This window comes from Oryctolagus cuniculus, chromosome 15 (assembly GCF_964237555.1).
Source record: "Oryctolagus cuniculus chromosome 15, mOryCun1.1, whole genome shotgun sequence".
In the NCBI taxonomy this organism is placed as follows: domain Eukaryota; kingdom Metazoa; phylum Chordata; class Mammalia; order Lagomorpha; family Leporidae; genus Oryctolagus; species Oryctolagus cuniculus.
Genome location: NC_091446.1, coordinates 62,553,286 through 62,566,239, shown reverse-complemented (window position 1 = coordinate 62,566,239; position 12,954 = coordinate 62,553,286). Strand labels below are relative to the sequence as shown.

Here is a 12,954-nt window from a genome sequence, read left to right as displayed (position 1 = left end):
GGCACTGAACTCCTTCCTCTCCTTTTGCAAATGGGAAAGAGTAGGGGATGTGCCCATCACACGGAAGGGGGCGTGGCCTTGGAGCCCGAGGCTTCCAGATCCTCAGTCCAATGCCTGTTCCTACCATGTGTGACAATACGGCTCTTCTCTCGCAGACACCTGGCATGGTCACCGGGCTACCTCTTGGGTCACCCTGAATCCCGGTCGTGGACTGAGATGGCTGGGAGAAGCCTCAGAACTCCTTGGTACAGGCCCACCTACCTCGTGTCCAACAGGCAGCATCAGGAGCAGGCATCTGGCCCAGTCACGACACCGCCTGGGATGCCTGCGGCCCTAATCACAGCGCCTGCTTTGTGCCTGGCTCCTCTGCTTCTGACTCCAGCTTCCTGCTAACGCACGCCCCGAGCTTGTGCGCTTGGGTCCCTGCCACCCACATGGGAGCCCTGTAGTGAGTTCTGACCTCCTGGCGTCAGCCTGGCCCAGTCCCAGTTATTGCAGGAATTTGGGGAGCAAACAGTGGATGGAGGATCTCTCTCCATCTGTCAGTCTCTGTCTTTCAAATAAAAGGAAAATGCAAACATACGTATGATTTTTAAGAAGGGAGTATTAGAAAGAAAGAAGAGGGGTGGCCAGTGATCTGCGGGTTGATCTCCAGGGAAAAAGAAAGGAAACTGACCCCCACTGGCCATGTCCCGCTCAATTCATCTCCCCCACAACCAGCTGGGGCACCACTGATGGAGAGAAGACGGAGGCTCAGGGGATCCGGTCAGTGATGGATCCAGGACTCAAGCCCAGGTTTTCACATTCCAGGGTGGATGTTCTTTATTTGGACAAAGCCCAGAGAGGGCAAGGGACCAGCCCAAGGCCACACAGCAGATTACAGCTGTGAGGCTGGGATTAAAATCCAGGCTTCCCTGTCCTCAGCCCAGGGCTACTTCTGCAATGGATTCCTTTGTCTGTGTGCATGTGTCTGCCAGTACAGAAGCAGGACAGACTCCTTGGCAGCAGAAGTCACCGTGCCCAGCAGCCCTGGCTGTCCCGGGCTGCCAGGCAGGAATTCCAGATCAGCCTGTGGCAGGGGCTCCTGAGGCCGGCGGGTGCCCAGCTACGAGGGTGATAGCTGGCCAGCTCGCCACTGCCTCAGCCAAGAGCCGGAGGTGTTTCCTCTCCCAGGGACACTCCCTCAGTGTTAGCTCTGGACACGGTACCACCAAAAGCCTGGTCCAGCCAGAGCCTGCAGCCAGAACAGTCCCCTGTACCAAGCCCAGCTCCCGCCAGCAACCCAGTGGCAGCTGCCATGGAGGCCATGGGCCTTCGGATGCACCCTCCCAGTGCACACCTGCTCCCAGGCCTCAGAGCCAGCACCCACGCTAGGGAGCACTCAATGGGCTTGGGCACGCAGCTCTGAAACCGGTGTCTGCCAGTGTCTGCCAGTCCACCTTCCCCCTGCAAAACATGCCTAGTGTGGTCCGCTGCATGTGAAGAATAAATTCTTTCCCACCTAGGGGCTCTGGGCACTCAGGACTTGGCGCTGACTTCCACCGCCAAGCCCAGTGCAGGGAAACAATGCAGGGGCCAGTGCAGGAGGAGGGCAGACCTGCAGCAGGGGCATCTGTAAGCGAGGGAAAGAGAAGCTGCGAATTCCCCGCTCACTCGCCCACGGCGGTAAGCCCACGCCCAGGAGGGACCCAGTCACAGCCACCTCTGGAGAGTATGGCCCCATGGCCTCATCTGCCCATTCCCTGTGTGCCGGGCACCGTGCTGGGACAGACCCAGCCCCCCAGTCCCCAGGTGTCACTGCTGTTCCCCCATCCTCAACTGATCCTGCCTCCCTGTCCCTAGGACCCTGGCTGCAGACAAGGAGAGGGAAAGGGCGCCAGGCTGAATCTACCCCTCCACTCTCCCCTGTGGCCTCCGGCAAGACCAAAGGTCGGGTGGGGGAGGGGAGGGCCCAGCAACCATGTTCCTGGAATTTCTGACTCCACTTCTTGGAAGCACTGCCTGGTGCATGGGTGCCCAGGGCCCAGGCTGGCAGGCAGGCGCCTCTGATCGCATTACAGAGCCGCTTCCCTTCCGCTCGTCTCCCGATGCCGGCAGTGCCTCCAGACGGTGCTCAGGGCCAGGGAAGGGGGGAGGAGGTCTCAGGGAGGCCGGGTGGGTGGCAGCAGGGAGAGGCAGCCTGTCTGCTCCTCCTGCCCCTTTCCCGGCTCACTGGCCAACCAGGAAGCTCTGGGCCCGGGAGGTGCACAGGGAGAGAGGCAGAGGGCAGAGGCAGAGTCCAGCCCTGGCTAGGGTCAGCCAGATGGGGGTGGGAAGATGGAGAGAACGAGTGCCAGGACCACGTGTGTGCCGGCTCACGGCACATGGCCAGTCCCCACACATGCAGTCTTGCTAGCACGACTCTCTCATGGGTGGGAGGCTGTGGGCCACAGAGCCTAAGCCACCTGACCCGGGCACTCCGGCAGATTCAAATCCTTTTCATTCCAAAACCTCAGGCGCTGGCCACTGTACAAAGGGACCCCGACTCAGAAGTCCTGCTTGCCCAGATGATCAGCTACAAGGCGGCAGCAGCCTTGGGCAGCGCTCCTGGGTGGGGGTGCTCCCAACGCTCCTACCTCATCCTCATATACAGTCCCCGCCAGGGGCGCCCTGCCTCTCCGTTTACCCAAACTTTGCTTCTCCTTCAAGGGCCACTCCAGCTCCATCCCTCCCTCCTCCAGGAAGCCCCAGGCACTTCCTACTGTGCCACCCGGTACCAGCACCAGTGATGACAACAGCGAATGTCACGGAACACTCCAGAATGTGCCCGACACCCTTACGCATGGCATCTAATGAGACTGGCAGTATTACTCCTCCCCTCTTACAGATGAAGCTATAGCTCAGAGAGGCTAGGACACACAGTGAGATGGCGAACAGTCAGGATGTGAACCCAGCTTGTCCGGCCACCCATCACAGGAGACCCTTTAAACATCACGGGAGACCCCGCCTGATGCATGCATCTCCACTGGTCCTTGCACAGGAGCTTCCTGGCCGTGGCACCACCCCACACTCCCCTCGCACCCCAGCTTCTTCACCGGCCTGGCACGATGTGACACAAAGCCCACCCTTTCCTCAAGGGTTAGACCAACGCATGCGCCCAGCACACGCTCCTAGGCAACAAGCTGTAAGGGATGCTAAGGAAGGCGCTGTGGTGCAGCCGGTTCAGCCGTCACATGGGAGCCCGCCCACATCCCGTATAGGAGCGCTGGTTCAAGTCCCAGCTACTCTGCTTCTATCCACCCCTTGCTAACGTGCCTACAAGGCAGCAGGGTCACCCACATGCAGCACCCAGATGGAGCTCCCGGCTCTTGGCTTCTGCCTGGCCCCACCCTGGCTGTTACAGGCATTTAGGGAGTGCATCAATGGATGGAAGATCTGCCTCTCAAGTAGATGGACAAAATAAAAAAAACGAAACGTCAGCAACAAGTTCCAGGCTGGGCTAGTGTTCCATTCTTGATACGGGGACAGGTTCCCCACGCTATCCCTGAAGCCAGCTCACTTGAGTCCAGAGGATGGCTCGGGGCTGGGGGCAGGGCTAGCTGGTCTGTCCCCTCCACACTCTCTGAAGAGCCGGCTTGAGCCTTGGTGGGATGGGGGTAGGAGTGCCTCTTCCCCCAAGTGCCCAGGCTGCCTCCTCCCTTGCCTCTTGGCTCCTGCTCAGCTCCGGGACTCCCGGTCTCAGAGACAGGAGATGCCTCCGGAGCAGGAAACAGGGACCGAGGTCCCGGAGGTGATTTATGGCTTCAGTACAAGAAGCCCAGGGCCGCGGAGCGCGCACAAGGGCATTCCAGTCGATAGATTGACTTTCTGCAGGGGTCTCCGTAAACACCGAGGTTCCAGGCTCAGCCACCAGTGTGCTGCCGGCGGTCCAGGCCTCGGCAGACAAAACCCCACAGTCCGTAAGGATTCGCCTTCCATACCTCCCTCACTCCAAACCGACACCGAGAAATCGGGACCCAGGACCCACGCAGGGGCCAGCACGTGCCTGAGGTCACACAGCAGAGGCAGTGTAAGGACCAGGGCTAACTCCAGGCCAGGAGCTGCTGCGTCTCCTCGAAGTCCCCGCCACCCTCTGCCCTCTCTGCAGCCCTGCAGGGAGACACCTGGGCACAGCAGGGCTCGCCCCTGCCCAGGCTGTGGTGGGCAGTGCCTTGTGCTCGCCGCATACCAAACGCAACACTACAACTCCTGTGCTCCTCAGAGGACGGGAGTACTGACCCCATTTTACAGACGAGGAAACTGAGGCACAGTGTAGTCAGCCTGAGAGCACCAAGTTGGTAAGTGCTGACGCCAGGGAAGCTATGTCAACCTCCTCAAAATTCCAGGTGGCTGTGCCGCCCGCCCTTCTAGGGAGGGGCCCCTACGAGGTGGGCTGTACTGAGAGACGGGGCTCACAGATGGTGACGGCAGATGAGCCGTGCCCCGACCAGCTCATGGGAAGAGCCAGGCCGACGAGTCCACTTGGCCTCCTCTGCCGGGGCACGGCAGAAGGCAGAGAAACGCAGGCCCGCGCTCCCCCCAACCCCAGCAGGACCCCACCAGGGCTTCAAGGGGATTTTCTAGGCTCAGTCCATTTTCAAGAGCCACAGAGATAGGTCAAAGAATAACTACTGCCCACCGGCTCAGGGTCTGCCGTGGGGACCAGGCCCAGGGCTATTTGCTCAGGGTTGGTGCTCCCTCCCCAGCACACACAACAGATGTCACAGGGCCGAATTCGGGCTCACATCACCCCCTCCAGGAAGCCCCAAGGCTCTGCGCCCATCCCTGCATACAGGGTCTACCCCATCTGGGTCCTCCATCGGACAACACAGACTGTCACTCAACACTTCTAGCAGACTCCAGTCTCCCCAGCAGTGAGCTCCCGGAGGGCTGGGGCCAGGGCCGTCCTGGCTGGGGCCTGGACACCCATCAACTCCTACCTGGACATCTACCGCCCCACTCCCCACTGGGACTTCTTACAGGGGCCAAGCAAAGTCTCCCCCAGAAGAGGGGTCTGCAGGCCGCAAAGCGACAGGCACCTCGCGGGGTTGAGAGGTCCCCTCGGGTCTGTCTCCCTGTGGACAAAGGCACAGCTTGTCCTAGACCCAGAGTGACGGCCTGCCTGTGTGCGCAGACCTGGGAAAGCACGGGAGCCATCTGTGAACAAGCAAGTGGGAAGGACAGAGCGTGAGTGTGCATGTGTGCATGTGTCCATGCCTGTGTGTGTGTCCATGCCTGCGTGTGCACATATGTGTGTGCACACATGTGTACGTGTGTGTGTGCATGCACACACTCCTGCTCCCAGCTGCTTCCGCTGAGAGCCCCAGCTCAGCCACGCCTGCCTGAGATGTGACCTCCATTACACAGCCAATTCCACAGGAGAACTCCACCTGGAGAGAGGAACCTCATCCGGGTCAGGGGCAGATCAGTCCCAGCCCTTCCCACTGCCCTGGCAGCTGAGTGCAGGAGACCCCTGTCCTCCAAGCTGCTGGGCTGGCCCCGAGCCCACGGGTGCCCACTCTCCTCCCTGTGCAGCAAGCAGACCCTCAGCTGGACCCCGCCGTCCCATGTGCCAGGGTGGCAGCCAGGGTAGCAGCTGGTAGCCCAGCCAAACCCAGCTCACAGCCCGGGGCAGGGCAAAGTGAGGTCTCCTTAGCACCAAAGGGCAAGTGGCAGAGGCTCCGCCTTCCACAGGACTCCCAGCAGGTGACTCACTGGCCCCATCCCGCACACACCTAGTTCTAGACACACACACACACACACACACACACACACGGCAACCACACCCAGACGACGGTGCGCACACCCCCACCCCACCCCCCACACAGTTCACCTGTCCATATACAAAAGACACAGTCCTGCAAAGCACACACCCGTCAGCCTGTGCAACACCATGCCTACCCTCCCTCCCACTACACACTCCCGCCTCTGCCTGGCTCCCGACACACACGCTCACCCCCACCACAAACACCTCTCGGTACACACTCTCACACCTGCCTTCTCCAAGACAAGAGCGCAGGGCGCTGGGGGCAGCAGATTCTGGGAGGTGAGAAGGACAGGGCGGTGCTCACCGGCTGGGTGGTGGGTGTGAGAGCTCCCGGGCCCCAGTCGGGGAGGGAGGTGGCAGGGGACGAGGCGGCACAGAGTGGCGGGGAGCAGGGGGGTGTCGCGAGAGCAACGCTGACACCAGGTGACAGCGCCAACAGGTGACGGCGCCGGTGCTAGTGCCCCGGAGCTGCGGAGATGCTAATCAGGCCGCTTTGTGAAAAGGGGAAATTCGGGAGCTGCCAGCAGCCCAGCGCCCAGGGAGAGGAGTGACCAGGGAATGGAGGGGGCGGGGCCGGGGCCTGGCCGATTTGCAGCCTGCACTTCAGCAACTGCTCTGTCATTAGCATCACCAAAGACCAGGAGCCCAGAGTCGAGGAGGGTGCCCTGGGGGCCCCTGGCTCAGCCCTGTGGGCCTGCAGGCAGGAGCGGAGCGCAGCAAGCCAGTGCGTCCCCAACTCCCAGGGACAGACGTCTCCCCAAAAGCTGAGGCTCCCCCACATGCCCTGGGCGGGGAGAAACTCCACTGTGGGGGGCAGAAGGTGGAGCCGCAGCTTCAGGAGCCAGGCGGGAGCAGCGTGGCCTGCTCCCCCAGAAACTGCCCTCTGCCTGTATTATTCCAATGACGGCATGTGAAGTTTCTTTTTTTTAAAAGCAGCACAGAATGCGCTTGTTCGGTTTCATGTGTCTCCACAGCTTTAACGACTGCATTTGTGGAAGCTGTTTAGGAAACTGGGGAGGAAGAGGAGGAGGAAGGAGGAGGATGCCAGAGGAAAGCCAGCTCAGCCGTCTCGCCCCCACCCTGCCCAAGCCCCGTCTATTCCAGCTGCCCGAGCATCCTAGCGTCACCAGCCTGCACAGGTGGTGCTCGGATTCTCAACCCCAGAGCTAACACAGGGCTCCAGCCCCGGTGGACAGCAGCCGGGCCTCTACTTCTGACATGGTATCCAGTGTCCAAGAGCCAGCTGGGGTCCTGGCTGCTCCACTTCCAACCCAGCTCCCTGCTTGTGTGCCCTGGAAGGCAGCAGATGAAGGCCCACATGCTGGGAGCCCTGTCCCCCACCTGGGAAACAGGACGGTGTTCTGGGCTCCTGGACTCGACTCAGGCCGCCCTAGCATCTGCAGTCATTTGGGGAATGAACCAGCAGAGGGATCAGCCGCTGCTTCTGTCTATCCCTCCCCTCCTTCACCTGTCACTCTGCCTTTCAAATAAATAAATAGAAGAGAGGACCCAGAAGCACTGACTAGGAGGTCTGAATTCAAATTCCGACTCTACCTGCTAGTCCCATGGGGAGCTGGGGCAAGCTGGGGCCTGTTCCAAAGAGGGGCATGTTCCGTCCTCCAGAATTCCCAGATGGGGGAGGGCGATTCCTGGAGAACTGTGCCCCTGCAGGGGTACTCTGACTGTAATGAGAAAACCCATTAAGACTGATTTTCCATTTGTTTAAGCAAGACGGGTGCTGACTACAGAGTGGGAGCGGGACAGACCAGCACCTTGCCCCCCCAGACATAGGAAAACTGCACCCTAAGAAGCCCTGTCCTGAGGACTCAGCTCCCCTGAGCTCCCCAGCCTGGAGCCTGCCAGGGAGGGCTGAGGGCTGGGCAGAGCCGATCCAGCCGGGCTTCTACAGCGGCCTCTCCTAAAGGCCTGGGGCTTTGTGAATTCCCATTCTGATTTCTCTACCAGCAAACTTCACAGTTCAGAAGAAATCTGTGTTGGAAAGGGACCTCATTCCCGTGGTCACTGGGGATGGCAGTGGGGGAAAGGAGAGTGGAGCCTGGGAACCCCAGGAGCGAGCCTTCTGTGCAGGGTCAGCCTCCCCCATCTGGGCGCCATCCCAGGGTCTGGGCATGGAAGGAGGGGCCCCCAGGGCTTGAATCAGCCTGGCTGTTGGACAGGAACCCTGCACACAAGTCTGGGATCTGCGGTCAAGGGAAGCCCAAGACTTGGGGAAAGTCAACACTCCGGCCTCAGTTTTCCCCATCAGTGAAATGGGACTCATGGGGGAGCCACTGGAAATACCCGAGAAACATTCAGGAAGAAGGATGGCAGTAGAAAAAAGGGGTTGTGTGGGAGGGAGGGGCGCCCTCTGCATCCCCAAAGGGAGCACACTCGGGCAAAGGGAAGGCTGCAGGGCAGGGCGACCCCACCAGCTGGCCAGTCTCCAGGCTGCTGGGCAGGCAGGCCCCGCCGCACTAAGTAACGAGCACCGTTCCAGCACCGAGAAATCAAAGCCCAGTATTAGCAGCCTTGTCTGGCTGGGCACCGTTCGTGCCCGAGTCCATCAAAGCCCCGGGCCTGCGGTTTCTTCTGGGGAAGGAAGGGGCTGGAGGCTTTGTTAGGCAGGAAAAGCGGGCCACCCCTGGCCTTCCCGGCAGAGCCCACACACCCAGAGAACTGCGGGCCCGCCAGGCCTGCCTTTCCCACGTCCATTCCCAGTCCTGCCGCCATGCTGGTGTGAAGAAGACAGCTTCCCAGGACTCACCCCTGCCCCGCCTTCCACTCTCCCCACCCCCAGCACCCCTGCAAACTGCCTTGGCCCCTCAGCAGCCAGCCTTCCCTCCCCATCATTACCTCCCAACTTCAAAACACTGCTTGAAATACCGGAGTCTGACCAAATCATAATTAACTTGGATCAAATGATTGAGTGTTGTAACTTTACAGCACAGTTTGGGGGGGGGTGTTAAAACCAAGCTCGCACTCTGAGCCGTGGGAATCACTGATTCTGGAGGGAGGGATCCCTGGTTATGGGGGGTGCAGGCAGCGGCGGGGGGGGGGGGGGGGGGAGGGGCGGCGGCATCTTGGTCACTTTTTGCTCAGTTTTCGGCCCTATGCTCAGTTTCAACTCAGAGGATGGCCACTCGCCCTCCCCCACAGCCTTGCCTCCACCCGGCTCCGGAGACGGAGCAGACCCAGGCAGCCTACCTGCTTGGGGGGGGGGGGGGGGAGAGAGAGAGAGAGAGAGAGAGAGAGAGAGGCTCCAGTGTGTCCACTGCCTCCCCGGGAAGGCGCGGCTCAGTCAGCGCTGCTGGTCCAGAGACAGGCATACTTCACCGCGGGAGGTACGGGACGGGCACTTTATTTTAGGATCCCCAGCACCCTAAAGGCATCTTGCTGGGTCCAGAGCAGGTGCTGTTCTCCGGGCCGGGACTGCGAGGGTGCCGGTGACCCATTTAAAAGGAAACGGGGCAGACAGGCACGTACCCCGTCCGCCCCGTCCCAACACTCACACACACCCCGGTATCCACAGAAAAATCCCTGCAGACCCGCAGGTCCTGCGCGCGCTGTGCGTACAGGATACAACCCTTCGACCCGGCCTCCCGGCGGGCAGAGCGAGGCCGGCGCGCCTCCTGCTCCACGGCGCCCTCGCTCCCTCCCTCTGGTCTGCAGATCCCGGTTCCAGCAGCACCGAGCAGCCTGGGCGAGCACCGAGCCTGGACCTGGACGAGGAAGTTGGAGGCTGACCGCAGCGAGCGCACCGTTGGCCCAGGCGCCCACGGTTCTGTTTCGGCGCCGACGCCAGGAGCGCGGGGAGCCGGGAGTCCCCCCGGAGGCGAGTTCTCCCGAGGCTCGGACACGCGTTCCGGAAAAAAGAAGCGACCGCTTCCAGGCAGGTGCGAGAAGCTCCTGGCTTACCCTCAGCCCCGAGCCAAGAGGCTGCTCCATCGCCCACTTTGGTGGGGCAAAGAAATCCACCTCGGAACTCGGGCGTCCCACCGCTCTCCGTGCGCGCGCCGGCTCGGCTCAGGACCACCCCAACTTCGCTCTGGGCGCAGAGCGCGGCACAAGGGTCCCCTCGCTCGGCCGCTCCCTACCTGCTCGGCTCAGCCGCGGGTCCCAACACAGCAGCAACGCCAGCAGCAGCGCGCCCCGCGCTCCGCTCCGGGCCCACATGCTCCCGCCGCCCGGCTCGGGCGCCTCTCCCGCGGGGCGCTCTCCCTGGCCCCAGCCTCGCCGCCGCCGTCTCCGCCGCCGCCGCCTCTTCCTCGCCGTCCTCCCCAGCGCCCGGCCGCGCCAGCCCGTGCCCTCCGTGGGGGCAGCGGCAGCCACGCTGCGCCGAGGGCCACCGGGCACGGGGCGCGCGATCGGTGCCCGGCGCCCGCTCCGCAGCCAGGCTCTGGCGCGCCCCTCTCTGCGCTCGCCGGGCTCCCGCTCCGGGGCTCCGAAGTTGCGCGGCTGCAGACGAGGGTGCTCAGGGGCGCCCGGGGCGCCAGGCGCCGCGCCGTCCGAGCCTCCGCGCGCGCTTCTCTCCGCCCCGCCGCTGCCCGCGGCCCCGGCGCCCTCGCCGGCCCGCACCGCCAGCCACAATGCCGAGCGCCGCCGCTGGATCCTTCGCTAGCTCAGCCCGGAGTCCGCGCGCCGAGGGGGACCGCGCGGCCGGGGCGGGGCCTGGAGGCGGGGGGCGGAGCCGGCGGGGGCCAGCCAGGGGAAACCCGACGGCCGTCTGGTCGAGGCCGTGGCGCAACTGGGGATCCTCCAGGGGGGGTCCCCGCGACACGCTAGGCTTAGCGCATTGGAAAACCCGGCGGCAGGGAGGATGGCTAGAAACGGAGTTTGCTCAGTTTTCGTTTCCAAAAACTACACTGATGTACCTTTGCGGCTTCTTTGGCTTGGCTGTGTCAGCCTTCAGAAGACTGAACAGTTAGGCTCTGTACCTTCCACCTGTGAAGGTCTTTCCAAAACAAAGCAAAACAAAACACCTCCCTAAATGAGAACCTCTCAAGTCCTGGTTAAGCTGTAGCTCACAGCCCTGTGGATCCGGACAGAAGTTGTGATCATCTGGTTGGCTGAACTTGCCTGCCTGCCCTCGGCCAGAATCCTTGCAGCACCTGGCCTGCAGGATGCTGTGAACCAGCCCCCAAGGAGCAGTGGGGCCACGCCAGGTGCATCTCGAGTGTGACCTTGGGCTCTGCCCCTTCTCCACTGTGGGATGTAAGGCCCCTTCATCATCACTTGTAAAGGGTGTAGAGTAATTACAGCTATGTCACGGAGGGGTATGGAATTTAATGGAAAAAAAATACTGCAGACAGGACAAAGGGCACGATTCTGCCCTGCCCGCCAGTCTGACTCCTGTGGCAAAGCCCTGTCCATGCCACCTCGCTCTGTTCTGATCACTACCTAGGATTTCCCCTCTTCCCGGAGCTGGGGTCTAGACTCACTCCTCAAATACAGGTGCAGCTGGCTGCTTCAGGAAGAGGTGCAGCCAGGTGCAGGAGCAGTGGGGGCGAGCTGGACTAGGGCCCCATCTCCCCAGGCATGCTTTCTGGGTGCGAGGAGGAGGAAAGACTTGAGGGCCAGACGTGCTGGCTGCAAGGGAATCTGGGCAGAAGAGCAAAGGTAGAGAAGTAGCAAGGACCCGTGGAGGCTGATTCCTCGGGACAGATAAAGGCAGGGCATCCCAGATCCCCTCCACACACTCAAGCACCCAGCCCTCTCTGGCTGGGCACCCAGGATCAGGAGGGAGGCTGTGGGTGGAGTGGGACGCCCTGGAGAAGGACTTTGGCCAATTGATAAGGGTCCAGCCCAGCCTAGGGCAGTGGACAGAGAGAGTCAATAGCTGCTCACACCCAGCCAGTCCCACCCACAGCCTGCAGGCACACAGCCCTAGACATAGTTCCAGGCAAAGACCCCAATACACACCTGCAAAGGGACACACAAGCAACACACAACAGAGACACAGGTGCACAGGGACCCTCCCAGAAATGTCACACACACACACACACACACACACACAAATAGGCATCCACAGACCAAAAACACATGACTCAAAGCAAATACAAACCCCGGCACACACACCTGAAAGCACAACAGGCAGGTGACTCAGAAGACAAACAGGTGTTTAGTACTGAAGTGCCACCAAGCAATTCGCATAGGCACACATGTTCCTGGACCTGCAAGCGCCCAGTGTCTCCAGGACACAAGCACATGGGCAGGGCCGGCAGGCGACTGCTCCCCACCCCCAGGAGGCCAGTGGGGTGTCGGAGATCTTTCTGCAAAGCTCCAGTCCTTGGCACTTTCCTATCCTGGCAGTGAGTCATGCCTGGCCCATCCCTGCAGGCCAAGGGTACCGGGTTTCATAGCCTGGTCTAACACCTGGCTGGGGGAGATGGGGGTCTTGGCCCCGGGGGTCACTGCCCCTGTCCTGCCCTCCCTGCCCATCTCCAGCTTGGGCTGCAAATGCTCCCACTCTTAAACTTCTCTCAGCGCAGGTCTTGTACCCGCATTCTCTCCAGAACTGTGGCAGCGGGCGTGGGGCAGGTGGCAGAACGGGGGCGCTCTCCATTACTCCCCTGTGCCCCTCCCTTCAGCAGCTACCTGCAGCTGAACTACCGACCACAGGCGCACATCTTCCCCAGCCAGGCGTCTCAGAGTCCAGGCCCTCCGCCAGGGCCAGCCACACCTTTCCCTGGGATAGGTGAAAGGTGCCTCTGGGCTACACCTCTCCAGGGCCTTTCCAAACCCAGTGCCATCAGCCTCACGGTGAAGGGGTCTACTTGCAGTGAGGCCAGTGTCTCCTGGTCACCATGGTGTCCCCAGCACGGGAGGCAGTCTCCACAATCCACAGTGGTGGAGTCAGTGCACTGTGGAGGCTGAGGGAGGGGGTTACGGGTCAGAGTAGCCTTTCCCAGCATGTCCTGCAAGGAGACTCCCATCTCCCCTGCGCTCTCTGGGGGCCTGAGGCTCCTGCCGGGGAGATTGCAGGCACTCCCGGGGTCTGCCCTGGTCCTCCAAGAATGTGCAGGAGTCAGAGATCTGGACTCAAAGGAGGCCTGGGGCTGCCCTTAGGGGCTGGGAGACAGGATGGTGGGCTGGCTCCTGAGCCTGTCCCAGCATCGGTTTTCTCAACTGTGAATTGGAAATAGCATGTCCCTCGCAGGATTAAAAGGAAT

The 12,954-nt window shown here is 61.6% G+C and overlaps 1 protein-coding gene across 4 annotated transcripts in view; it reads right to left on the bottom strand.

Annotated features, from left to right (window-relative positions):
* Positions 1-12,954, bottom strand: part of UNC5B (unc-5 netrin receptor B) — a 105,380-nt gene that overhangs the window by 62,792 nt on the left and 29,634 nt on the right. For 2 of the 4 annotated variants that reach the window (XM_008270269.4, XM_051823799.2), the window contains exon 1: positions 9,880-10,410. The exons of the other annotated variants lie outside the window; for them this stretch is intronic. In XM_008270269.4, coding sequence (XP_008268491.2) covers positions 9,880-9,958 — 79 coding nt within the window. In that variant the 5' untranslated portion in view covers positions 9,959-10,410. Of the gene's footprint in view, positions 1-9,879; positions 10,411-12,954 lie in introns of those variants that run through there. 4 annotated transcript variants of the gene reach the window in all.